This window comes from Rousettus aegyptiacus, unplaced genomic scaffold (genome assembly GCF_014176215.1).
Source record: "Rousettus aegyptiacus isolate mRouAeg1 unplaced genomic scaffold, mRouAeg1.p scaffold_m13_p_5, whole genome shotgun sequence".
Taxonomy (NCBI): Eukaryota; Metazoa; Chordata; class Mammalia; order Chiroptera; family Pteropodidae; genus Rousettus; species Rousettus aegyptiacus.
In genome coordinates, this window is record NW_023416308.1 from 25,103,896 (window position 1) to 25,117,139 (window position 13,244).

At 34.5% G+C, this 13,244-nt stretch overlaps 1 protein-coding gene across 1 annotated transcript in view; it reads left to right on the top strand.

The window, feature by feature from the left end:
- CHEK1 (checkpoint kinase 1) overlaps positions 1-12,218 on the top strand; it is a 35,731-nt gene extending 23,513 nt beyond the window's left edge. Inside the window, exons 12-13 of the mRNA XM_016122629.2 lie at positions 9,823-9,924; positions 11,149-12,218. Of these exons, the coding sequence (XP_015978115.1) occupies positions 9,823-9,924; positions 11,149-11,244 (198 nt within the window). The 3' untranslated portion in view covers positions 11,245-12,218. The remainder of the gene's footprint in view (positions 1-9,822; positions 9,925-11,148) is intronic.
- The last annotated feature ends 1,026 nt before the right edge of the window (positions 12,219-13,244 follow it).

Below are 13,244 nucleotides of genomic sequence, written 5' to 3' on the forward strand. Positions count from 1 at the left end.
ACAATCTAGTTATGATTAATACTAACAATTTCAATAGTACATAAAAATTTGTTCCTTTATAGTTCTGCTTCCTCTTTATGCTATTATTATTGCAAATTACACCTTTATGCATTGTGTACCCAACAACATTCATTTATACTTAATGTTTTATATAATTGTCTTTTATTTACTTTTTTCAATTTAGTAATGCTTTATTTTTTAAATTATGGTAACATTGATTAACAAAATCCAGTAAGTGTCAGGTATACAATTCATCAATAAGACATATATGAATTACATTGTATTCACCACCCATAGTTAGATTTCTTTCTGTCACCTCATATTTGACCCCTTTTACTCCACTCCCTCCTCACTCCGTCCCCTACCCTCTGGTAACCACTAGTCTATTTTCCATTTCCATGAGCCTCTGTGCTGTTTGTTTGTTGCTTTTAGTTTTATATCCCACATGTAACTGATATCATGTGATTTTCAACTTTTTCTGTCTGGCTTATTTCACTTAGCATGATTATCTCTAGGTCCATCCATGTTGTTGCAAATGGCAATATTTCATCTCTTCTTATGGCTGAGTAATATTCCATTGTATGTATGTACCACAGCTTCTTTAGCCAGTCATCTATCGTAGGACACCTCACTTGCTTCCATATCCTGTCCACTGTGAATAATGCTGTTATGTACATCGATCTGCAAATATCTTTTCATATATGCGTTTTCAAGTCTTTGGGGTAAGTACCCAGTAGAGGCATTGCTGCATCATATAGTAAATCAATTCTTAATTTTTTGAGGAACCTCCATTCTGTTTCCATAGTGGCTGTACCAATTTGCAGTCCTACCAGCAGTGTATGAGGGTTCCTTTTTCTCTGCATCCTCTCCAACACTTGTTAATACATGTCCCATTGATGACAGTTATTCTAACAAATGTGAGGTAGTATCTCATTGTACTTTTGATTTGCATTTCTCTAATAGCCAGCGATGTTGAGCATCCTTTCATATGGTTTGTTGGCCATTTGTCTTCTTGGGAGGAGTGTCTGTTCAGGTCCTCTGCCCATTTTTTGAATGGATTATTTGTGTTTTTTTGTTGTTATTGAGTTATATGAGTTCTTTGTATATTTTGGAAATTAGGCTCTTATCACAGGCATTGTTTGCAAATATATTTTCTCATCTGGATTGTTGTCTCTTTACCTTGTTGATGGTTTCTTTTGCTGTTCAGAGCAAAAGATTTGATGTCCCATTCATTTATTTTTGCAAAAGGTTTGATGTCCCAGTCATTTATTTTTGCTCTTACTTTCCTTCCCTTTGAGGTCAAATTCATAAAATCCTTCTTAAGTCCAAGGTCCATGAGTTTAGTCCCTTTGTTCTCTTCCATGCAATTTATTGTTTCAGGTCTTATATTCATATCCTTAATCCATTTTGACTTAGTTTTGGCATGTGGTAATAGACAATAGTCTAGTTTCATTCCTTTGCGGGTGGCTTTCCAATTTTCCCAGTATCTTACTGAAGTAGCTTTCCTTTCTCCACTGTATGTTTTGGCTATTTTGTTGGAAATTATTTGCCTATATTAACATGAGTTTACTCCTGGACTCTCAATTCTGTTCCACTGGTCTATGTGTCCCTTTTGCTGTCAATACCATGCTGTATTGATTATTGTTGCTTTGTACTATAGTTTGAAGTCGGGCAGAGTGATGCCTCCAGCCTCATTCTTTTTTCTCAGGATGACTTTGGCAATTTGGGATCTTTTGTGTTTCTTTACAAATTTGATGATTTTTTGTTCTATTTCTTTAAAAAATGCCAATGGGATTTTGACAGAGATTACGTTAAATCTATATAATGCTTTAAGTAATAAGTTCATTTTAACTGTGTTGATTCTTCCAATCCAAGAACATGGGATATCTTTACATTTGTTTATATCTTCTTCAATTTCTTTTAATGTGGTCTTATAATTTTCATTATATAGGTCCTTCACACGTTTTGTTAAATTTATTCCTAGGTATTTTATTCTTTTTGTTGAAATTGCAAAAGGAATTGTTTTTTCCACTTCTTTTTCTGACACTTCATTATTAGGGTATAAGAATGGTATGGATTTTTTGAACACTGATTTTGTATCCAGAAACTTGACTGTATTTGTTTATTGTTTCTAGTAGTGTTCTTATGGAGTCTTTAGGGTTTTCTATATACAGAATAGTGACAATTTGACTTGTTTGTTCCCTATTTTGATGCCTTTTATATCTTTCTCTTGTCTGATTGCACTTGCTAGGACCTCCAATTTTATATTGAATAACAGTAGCGATAGTGGACAGCCTTGCCTTGTTCTTGATCTTAGAGGGAAGGTTTTTAGTTTTTCACCAGTAAGTATAATGTTAGCTGAGGGTTTGTCGTAGATGGCCTTTCTTATGTTAAGTTACTTTCTTTCTGTGTCAATTTTGTTAAGTGTTTTGATCATTTATGGATGCTGTATCTTGTCAAAGGCTTTTTATGCATCTATTGATATCATCATGATTCTTCTTTTTTAATTTGGGTATTAAGTATATCACATTAATTGATTTGAATATGTTAACCATCCCCATGCTCCTGAGTTGAAGCCCACTTGATCATGGTGTTTACTGCCTATATTTTCTTCTAGAAGTTTTATGGTTTCGGGTCTTACATGTAAGCCTTTAGTCCATTTGAATCTATTCTTGTATACAATGTAAGAAGGTGGTTCAGTTTCTTTTTATTGCATGTAACTCCAGTTTTCCCAACACCATTTATTGAAGAGACTGTCTTTACTCCAATGTGTATTCTTGCCTCTCATATATTAAGTGAGCATATAGACGTGGACTTATTTCTGGGCCTTCTATTCTGTGCCATTGATCAATGAATCTGTTCTTAGGCCAGTACCATGCCATTTTGATTACTATAGCCTTGTAGCATAGTTTGCTGTTAGGTAGTGTGATACTTCCAACTTCGTTCTTCTTTCTCAAGATTACTGTGGCTGTTCGGGATCTTTTACGGTTCCATATAAATGTTAGGATTATTTGTTCTAGCTCTCTAAAAAATGCCATTGGTATTTTGATAGAGTTTGCTTTGAATCTATAGATTGCTTTGAGTTGTATGGCCATTTTAATAATGTTGATTCTTTCTACCCATGGGCATGGTATATGCTTCTATTTATTTGTGTCTCTTCAATTTCTTTTTTCAATGTCTTATATTTTTGAGAACAGGTCTTTTACCTCGTTGGTTAATTTGGTTCTCAGGTATTTTATAGTTTTCGATGCAATTGTAAATGGGATTGTTTTCTTAATTTCTCTTCCTGAAAGTTCATCATTAGTGTATAAAAATGCCACTGACGTCTGAATAACCTGCTACTTTACTGAATTCATTGATCAGTTCCAACAGTTTTTGATGGAATCTTTAGGGATCTCTCTATATAATATCATGTCATCTGTGAATAACAAGAGTTTTACTTCTTCCTTTCCAATTCGGATGCCTTTTATTCCTCTTTCTTGTCTTATTGCTGTGGCTAAAACTTCCAATACAGTGTTGAAGAGGAGTGGTGAAAGTAGGCATCCTTATCTTGTTCCTGATTAAAGAAAATGCTTTTAGCCTTTCTCCATTGAGTATGATGTTAGCTGTAGGTTTGTCATGTATGGCCTTTATTATGTTGAGGTATGTTCCATCTATTCCCATTTTGCTGAGGGTTTTTATCATAAATGGATACTCGATTTTGTCGAATACTTTTTCTGTATCTATGGATATGATCACATGATTTTTATCTTTCAATTTGTTTATGTGGTATATCACATTAATTGATTTGCGGATATTGTACCAACCTTGCATCCCAGGAATAAATCCAACTTGATCATGGTGTGTGATATTTTTAATGAATCGCTGAATTCAGTTTGCTAATATTTTGTTGAGGATTTTAGCATCAATATTCATAAGAGATAATCAGCCTATAGTTTTCTTTTTTTGTAATATCTTTGTCTGATTTTGGAATCAAAGTAATGGTGGCCTCAGGAAAGGAGTTAGGGAGCCTTCCTTCTTCTTGAATTTTTTGGAATAGTTTGAGAAGATTATGTGTTAATTCTTTGGTAAAATTCGCCTATGAAACCATCTGGTCTAGAACTTTTGTATTTGGGGAGTGTTTTGATACTGATTCTATTTCATTGGTGGTCCTTGGTTGGTTTAGATTTTCTGTTTCTTTTTGACTCAATCTTGGGAGATTATATGTTTCTGGGAATGTGTTCATCCAATTTGTTGGCAAATAATTGCTCATAGAAATTTTTTATGATCCTTTGTATTTCTATAGAGTTCATAGTTATTTCTCCTCTTTAAGTTCTGCTTTTATTTATTTGAGTCCTCTCTCTTTTTCCTTGACGAGTATAGCTAAGAGTCTGTATGAACTTTCCTCTTATTACGGCTCTCGCCTTGTCCCAAAAATTTTGATATGTTGTGCGACATTATCATTTGTTTCTATGTATCTCTTGATCACTCTTTTTATTTCTTCTCTGACCCAGTCTTTCTTCAGTATCATGTTGTTTAATCTCCATGTATTTATAGTTCTTCCCACTTTTCTTTTTACAATTGATCTCCAGCTTCAGAGAATATGGTTGGTATGATTTCAACCTTTTATATTTGTTGAGGCTATCTCTGTGTCTCTGTATGTGGTCAATCCTTGAGAATGTTCCATATGCACTAGAGAAGACAATATAAGCAGCTATTTTGGGATGAAAGTCTCTGTAAATGTCCATTTTGTCCGGTTGGTCTAATGTGCCGTTTAAAGATGTTACTTCCTTACTGATTTTCTGTTTGGATGATCTGTCCACATCTGACAATAGGGTATTTAGGTCCCCTTCTATGATAGTGTTTCGGTCAGTTTCTCCCTTTAGTTCTGTTAGTAATTGCTTTCATATTTTCAGGCTCCTTGATTGGGAGCATAGATATTACTAAATGTTATGTCTTCTTGGTACATGATTCCCTTTGTCATTATGAAGTGTCCCTCAGTATCTTTCTTTACCTTTTTTATTTCGAAGTCTATTTCATCTGATATTAATACCACTACTCCTGCTTTTCTCTGAATGCCATTTTCTTGAAATATCATTTACCACCCTTTCACTTTGAGTCTGTATTTGTCTTTGGAACTGAGATGTGTCTCCTGGAGGTAGCATATGGTGGGATTTTGTTTTTGATTCAATCTGCAATTCTGTGTCTTTTCCTTGGTGAGTTCAGTTTATTAACATTTAGGGTGATTATTTAAATATGAGATTTTCCTATAGCCATTTTATCTTTTGCTTTCTGGTAGCTTGGTGTCTCCATTGATTCCTTGTCCTTTTGTTTCTGTTTTTTATTTTGGTTGGGTTTTCCCTCTGGTCCTTCTTGTTTTATGTTATATACTTCAGTTCTGCGTCATTGGCGTGTGATAACATTACATATACATAGAAGGTAATTACATATATAGTAGTCCATTTTCTTCTGTGTGTGCCTTATCTTCGTTCCCCTTTGTGAATTTAGATCTTTGAATCCTCCCCTTTCCTGTCGTCGTCTCAGTTTGTCCTATGTATGCTGAATGTTCTTTACTATCTTGCAATAGCAATTTTTTCTTTTGTCATTTTGTTTTAGGTGAGCTGACTCCTTTTAGTATTTCCTGTAATACAGACCTCATAGTGGAGAATCCCCTCAATTTTTGTATGTCTGGAAAGGTCTTTATTTCTCCTTCATATCTAAAGGAGAACTTTGCTGAATACATTATTCTTGGCTGGTAGTTCCTTGCATTTAATAGTTTAAAATTTTGATCCCCCTTCTTTCTGGCTTGTAACATTTGTGTTGAGAAGTCTGACAATAATCTAAGGGGTTTTCCTTTATAGATTACCATCTTCTTTTCCCTGGCTATCCTGAGAATTCTGTCTTTGTCATTGATTTTTGATCATTTTAATATAATATATCTTTTAGAAGGCCTTTTGGGGTTAAGATAATTAGGTGTTCTGTTGACTTCTTGAATTCCAAGTTTCAGTTCATTTCTTTGATTTGGGGAAATTCTCATCAACTGTTTGTCTGAAAATGCTTTCTAATCCCTGTTCCTTTTCCTCCCCTTCGATAATGCTCATTATTCTTGTTTCCTTTTCTAATGGTATCAGCTAGTTCTTGTATTTCTTTCTGTTTCTCAAGCTTGCTTTCATTTTCATCTCTTTTACTGTGTTCTTCATCTCCAGAAGTTCTGCCAGATTTTCTTAAAGGTTTCAGTCTCCTTGCTGAAAAATTCATTCTACTGATCTAGTTGTTTTTTCAATTCCTGAAATTATTGATAAGAATTATTTTGGATCTCATTGCATTTTTTCAGAAGTATCATCCCAAATTCTCTGTCATTTAAGTTGCATATTTCTGTGTCTTTAAGTTTATTTTCTGGAGATTTTTCTCTTTCTTTCTGAGCTGGTTTGTCACCTTGGTTGTTCCTGGTGTTTAATGGAACTATTTCTCTGCCTGGGCAGTAATGGAAGTATATTCTGCCTTTTTTCCAGAAAGATGTATTATATAAAGGTCTCTCTTTAGACTGTTGCTATGAAGGCATGGTTTTTGTTTTTGTTTTTGTTTTTTTGATTTCCAGTAGGTGGAGTCTAAGCATCTTGGATCCTTGCTTTATATAAAGTAATAATAATGCCTTTTTTTCTTATAAATATTTAATCACACTTGCTACCCTCAGTCTCAGTCCTTGTCAGTGTTAGCAACAGTTTCAGTAGTACTTGCTCAGGCTCTCCTGGGGCTTAGCAGTGTTCGGTCTTGGAGGCTAATAGGGGTAGGTGTCATCTGGTTTCAGGACAGGGGCTGCGGCTCAACTTTGCGTTTAGCAACTTAGACTGGTGAGAATTAACTATTCTTCTCTGCCATCCCTAATTTTCTACCGTCCCCACTTCTCTGCCATCTGCCCTAGTCCCTGGGCACTGCCTCTGCATGAAGCTCACAGCTCTCTCCGGCAGGGCTGTGCAGGGAACCCACCGCAACTTCTTCTATCCCCCTCCTCCTGCAGGGAGCTCCAGCTGGGAGAGGCAACTTATTTGTTTCTTACAGTTTACCTCCTTTCTGCAGTTCTGACCTGTGATAGCTCTTATTTGCAGATTTTTCACTCAGATGTGCTTGTGTGCAGGTTGAGTGTTTTTTGTTAAGTTTTAAATGTTCAGCTTATTCTTGTTTTAAGGAGAGAGATCTGGGGACATCTCTCCGCCATACTTCTGACATCCAGTCTATAATAATTGTTGTTTAGATCAGGTAGGAAAAAAAATAGAAGTTCCAAAAAAACCCATTACTGTTGTTTTTTGTATTTACTTGTGCAAGTTACCTTTACCAGTGTTCTTTATATCTTTGTGTAAATTTGAGTTACTATCTAGTGTCCTTTTATTGCAGCCTATTGGACTTCCTATAGCATTTCTTTTGGGGCAGTTCTAGTAGTTTCAAACTCAGATTTTAACTGGGACTCTCAAATTTTTTCTTCATTTTTGATGGTAGTTTTGCTGGACATGGAATTCTTGCTTGACAATTTTTTTCTTTCAGCATTTTGAATACATCATCTTACTGCTTCCTTGCTTCCATGGTTTTTTATGAGAAATTAGGTGTTAATATTATTTAGGATCCTTTGTACATGATGTATCACTTCTCCCTGTCTGTTTTCAAGGTTCTCTCTTTGTTATTGTCTTTTAAAAGTTTGAATATGATGTATCTTGGTGTAGCTCTCTTTAATTTTATCCTACTTTAAGTTTATTTAGGTTCCTGATGTGTAAATTGTTTTTCAACAAATTTGGGACATTTTTGGCCATTATTTTTTCAAATATTTGTTCTGCCCCTTTCTCTCCCCTCCCTCTGGGCCTCACGTTGTACATATTCTGAGACACTTGATGTTGTCCTGCAGGTCTTTTAATCTTCGTTCTTTTTTTCTTCATTTCCTTCTGCTCCTTAGGTTTAGTTTCTCTTGACAGCTTTTTTCCCCCTGTGTATGGGCTATATTTTCTTATTTCTCTGTATGCTTTATCCTTTTTTGTTGAAAACTGGGCATTTCGAATATTATAATGTGACATCTTCAAAAATCAGATTCCCCTCCTTCCCAGGGTTTGTTGTTGATACTTAATGTAATTGTTGATTGTTTAGTGACTTCTGATCTAATTTTGTATAGTCTGTATGTGTGTTGTGGTCATGTGTGGCCTGTGAAATCTCTGTTGTTAGGTTAGTAGTCAGCTAATAATTGGATAAAGAGTTCCTAATACTCTTGATACTAAAAAAAATTTTTCTAATTTTTGCAGATGGGTTGTGTAAGTGTGTCAAGCATGCCAATGCTCAGCCAGAGTTTTCAACTGTGCCATAGACTTCACTTACTCCTTGTGCAATGCCTCATGGCTAGCCAGAGGCAGAATTTAGGGGCTTCTCTGATCTTTCCTGAGCATGTACACTGTCTTGTGCATGAGCATAGCCTTTCAGATTACCAGAAATATGTAAGGGATTTTCATAGCCTTTATCCCTCACAAATATCTCACTTCCAAGCATTACCTTTTAACCTTCTTGGGTAAGCTGTTGTTTGCCCCAGCTGTTACACATTGCCTCAGTAAGTAGAGGCTAAAGATTTGCCTGTGAATACTTTTGATAGATACCTCCCCCAGGTGGCAACTTTGGCACACAACGAGATCTATTTACTCAGGCAAAATAGAGACAAGTGTTCAGAGAAAGCATTCCAGGAAGCCATATTAGCTTAAGACAATTTGTGAATAAAGTTTTCTGCTGACACTTGTAAGGCTACTACAGAGCTGAGGAGAGGAGAGGAGAATAAAGAAGTTACAGTGCAAGAAGACTCTGTTCTGAGTTTCATCTGTTTTGTATGAGTGCTCCTGTTTTGCTGCAAGCTTTTAGTTTTCAGTGTTCTAAAAAAGTTGATTCTGACCATTTTTGCCAGTTTTTCATTGCATTGTGGTGTTAGTGAGCTTTTTGAGTTCCTTACTCCACCATTTTAACTGGCATCCTCCTTGATTCACTCTTTCTGCCTGAACCTTGAAAATTTTTCTTTGTCTTTGAAGTGTAATAGCTTAATTCATATGTGTTGAGTATCTTGTATTTTCCTAGAATATATTGTGTTGGTCCACTGTTACACAATTGTGGTACACCTAGGTACTTTTTATAGTCATTCCTCGAAGTGAGAATTATTACAAATGTTTTGTAATTTGGGCTGGGCTTAGCTGGACTGATCTGCTGATCTTGCTTGAGTTTATTCATCCAGCTGTTGTCATTTCATGGCTTTACTGTGGCTGGTGGTCTAAGATGGCCTCATCCACTTTTGGGGTCTTGGTGCTGGCCATTGGCTGGCCCTTTCTTTGCAAGTTGCTCATCTAGCCTAAGCCTCTTTACAGATAATAGGAATGTCCTAAAACATTGAAAAAGTGAGTTACAAGGCCTCTCAGGTCTTTGCCAACTTCTGGTTACTGAGATAGCTTTTCAGCCACAAATCTGGCCTCTTTTTCTTTCTTATGTTCTAATAATCTTGTTTTTCCTCTCATTCTGTTTTTATTCTTTTCACTTTTTTATTCTTCAGTTATTTTTTGGCAAAATACTACTTTATTTTGTTGCTGAGACTCACATAGACATGTTCTCTGCTAATGGAGCTGCATCCTGGTTGCCCTCAGTCTGGTTCGGGCATACACGCCCACGAGGAGAGGAAAAGCCCTGTCAGTTGGTGCTGCCACTTTTATAGAAGAAGTGCATCTCAGAGTGATACCCTGCAGTATCATTGACCTGAAATTATAGTTTTTGTTTAGAGTATTCCCTACTCACACATCTGACTTAACCTTTTTTTTTTTTTTTTTTTTACTTCCTTAGGTTACTGTATCAACAACTGATAGAAGAAACAATAAACTTATTTTTAAAGTCAATTTAGTAGAAATGGATGAGAAGATCTTGGTTGATTTCCGGCTTTCTAAGGTATGTAGGACAGCTCATTTTTTTTTTTTTTTTTAAAAAACAACAACTTTGTTTTGCTATTAAAGAAGTATTATATGTTCATTGTAGAAATTTTAAAAATATAAAAAGGTATAAAGAAGAAAATAAGAATCAAGTTTAATCTTATCCAGAGAGAACAGAGATTTATTTTTGATATATTTTATTATAATTGTCTTACTGTTACTAATAGTATATACTATAGAGATACTCTTATGTGGAGATTATTTTAAAATGGCATATTTGTATACACGTGGCATTTATAAATATATGGTAATTTGCTTTTTCATTTAATATTATGAACAGTTGTTCTTGTCTTTATTCTTCGAAAACATAGTTTCTCCAAATGATATTTTTCTCATAAAAGTTATTAGTTTTTATAGAAAATGTAAGTAACAAATAAGAAAATAAAAATAATCCTAAATTATTTTTACCATTAAAATAATTATCCTTAATAATTTTGAAGCATTCTAAACTTTTTCTTATTGAATTCAGATATATCTTTTTTATAAAAGTTACAATTTGTCAAAAATGTTTGCACATTATAATTAATGAAACTTTACATGTTACAAGTAATTCTGTGATTTAAATTACGTACATAGTTTTGTTCACATTTCTGATTATCTCTTTAGAAATTATTGGTTCTGAGGTTATAGTTTTAAAGCCCTTGATATATCAGACAAAAATAGCATCTTCTCAGTTTCTTGAGAGATAATACATAGCTCTAAAAGAGGTTGGAGGAGGCCACCTTCTTTATATTGGAGATTGACTGCAGTACTGTTTTCAAGATGCTTGGCATGGAATTAAATTATTAAGATCCTAGTATAGTAAAATCTTTCTTATAAATGAAACATTGTCTTTCTTGCAACGATATTTTGGCAAGGGTTCAGTATAGTTGCATAGTTTATTTTGAGTTTACAAACTTCTAATACCTATGGAAAATAATGACTTAAGTCCAGACAAGATGCCATTGTATCTGCTTTCTGAGCCCAGTGTGGCAGAAACAGTAATGAGCCTGAAATCAAGTCAGAATTATTTATGCAGCCATTTCTTCTCCCAAGGTATTTGGTCTTCATAAGAGGACCTGAAGGAAATTGTAGCTGGACATACTTGTAGATATTTGTCTTATCACTAGAATGTTTGGTTTTATGGCATAGGCTTTTTTTTTTTTTTTTTTGACATTGTTTTTGGATATTATTCCTAATATAGGGTGATGGATTGGAATTCAAGAGACACTTCCTGAAGATTAAAGGGAAGCTGAGTGATGTCGTAAGCAGCCAGAAGGTTTGGCTTCCTGCCACATGATAGATCCATTGGCTCTGGGATTCCTGGTGAATATAGTGCTGCTACGTTGACATTATTCTTCCTAGAGAAGATTATCCTATTCTGCAAACTGCAAACAATAGTCCCTAAAGAGTTGTCTTCCCTCCGGCCAAACATTTTCTAATTCTTTTGTATGTTCTGCACATAAATAATACCTATATTTTAATTGTAAATAAAACTTTGGGGAAGGGATGGATAGAATTTATTGGATATTTCTTCATCTATGTTTATTGTCTAAATTTTAGACTCACCTGGTGGAAACCAAGCTTTGGGGATATATGAGTTTACCAGCTTGTATACTAACATAATGAAAGATGATACTCTTGTCCCATTTTTACCACAACATTTAGCTTTATCCAAAAAGTACATATTGCTTCCACATTGATTTAATTAAGTGGATGAATTAGTAAAAACAGCCCTCGTGACTTTTGGACAGTAGATTTATCAGTCTAAAGTAAAGCCAACTTTAAAAAATACATCCCTAAGATTTGTACTCCTATTTTGAAAAGGGCCTGACCAAGTATATAAACCCATTTTTGAACTGTAATTATTAATTAAAATTGCAAGTAGGTATGGTTTTTTTCTGGTGTAGTTAATAAAATATAAATACAAAATACAGGCTGGTTTGTCTTTCAAGTAGAAGTTGAACGAACATAAACTCATGCTTAACTACCTTTATTCTAAAATTATTGTTGCACATTTTAAATATTTTTCTATATTTTCTTTCACAGTCATTTTAATTCTTTATTACAGAAATAAATTCTGTTTTGAAAATGAATAGCTAACTCTGTGAACTTATTGGTGACTAAGCTTCTAGGTGGTAAGGAATAAAAGAGGAGGGAAAAAAATAAGAAAACAGTAATAGAAATAGATCTGATTCCTGGTTCTTTTATCTGTTAGGTTTACCAAGACTTTGCTCTTCTAATAAAATTTATATTAATGTTTTGAACATATTAGATCGAGACCCTGTATTCTTTTTTTTGGTAATTTATAAAAATCCATCGATTATCTTAGTTTGAAGCCAAGGACATATGAAATTTTATGGTTAGAATTTGTACATGTTGGTAAATTGTGCTATTGCAGTATACCCATAGGAGGAATAAATTTTAAACAATAGGTGGCCCCTAAGAATTGAGCCAGTAAAATTCAAATATGAAGAAAGTTGGTTCTTGAGAATCATCAGCCAGCATCAGTAACTCTCAAAAACAAAATTATCTCTGGGTTTGACCTCTCCCTGAACTCTGGACTTTTATAGCTACAGCCTACCTAACATTTCTGTTCTACTAATGGTCATCTTATGACCTAAAACAATTTTTGGTCTCTTTCCTCTACTTTGTTCCTTTCCAGTTTCTCCCATCTCAGTAAATGTTACATTTAGCTTTTCAGTTGCTTAAGCAAGAACTCTAAAAATCATCCTTGACATAATTTTCATATTCTATATTAATTACAACAAATCCTATTCAATTCAAATAATTTCCAAAATATATCCCACTCAACACCCCTACTAGTACCACTCTAGTTGAAGGCTTTCTTGTCTTTTCGTATTACTATTCCTCAACAGTTCAGAAAAACAGAACGATCCTTCTAAAATGTGAATCGCGTATCCCTCCCCTGCTCTCAACTTTCATGGCTTTTCTTCACACTTCAAACAAAATTCAAAAATGTCTCTAAAACCTTCATTGGCTCTGCTGATCTGCTCACAACATAAGCTCATTCTCAGCTTAAGTGCTTTTCGTTTGCTGTTTCCTTTATGCAGAGTACTTCACTCACAAATATGTGTGTGGTTTGTGCTTACTCTGAGTCTTTGCTTGAATGTTACCCCTTTACGCAATTTTTTCCCTGACTTACCTAAATTATTACCTCACCTCTGTCACTCTTTTATTTTTTGTAACACTTATTATCTGATATTACATATTCCCAACGGGAATATGTAATATCAGATAAGCTCCTTAAGATCAGGGACCTTGTCCTGTTCTGTTCTG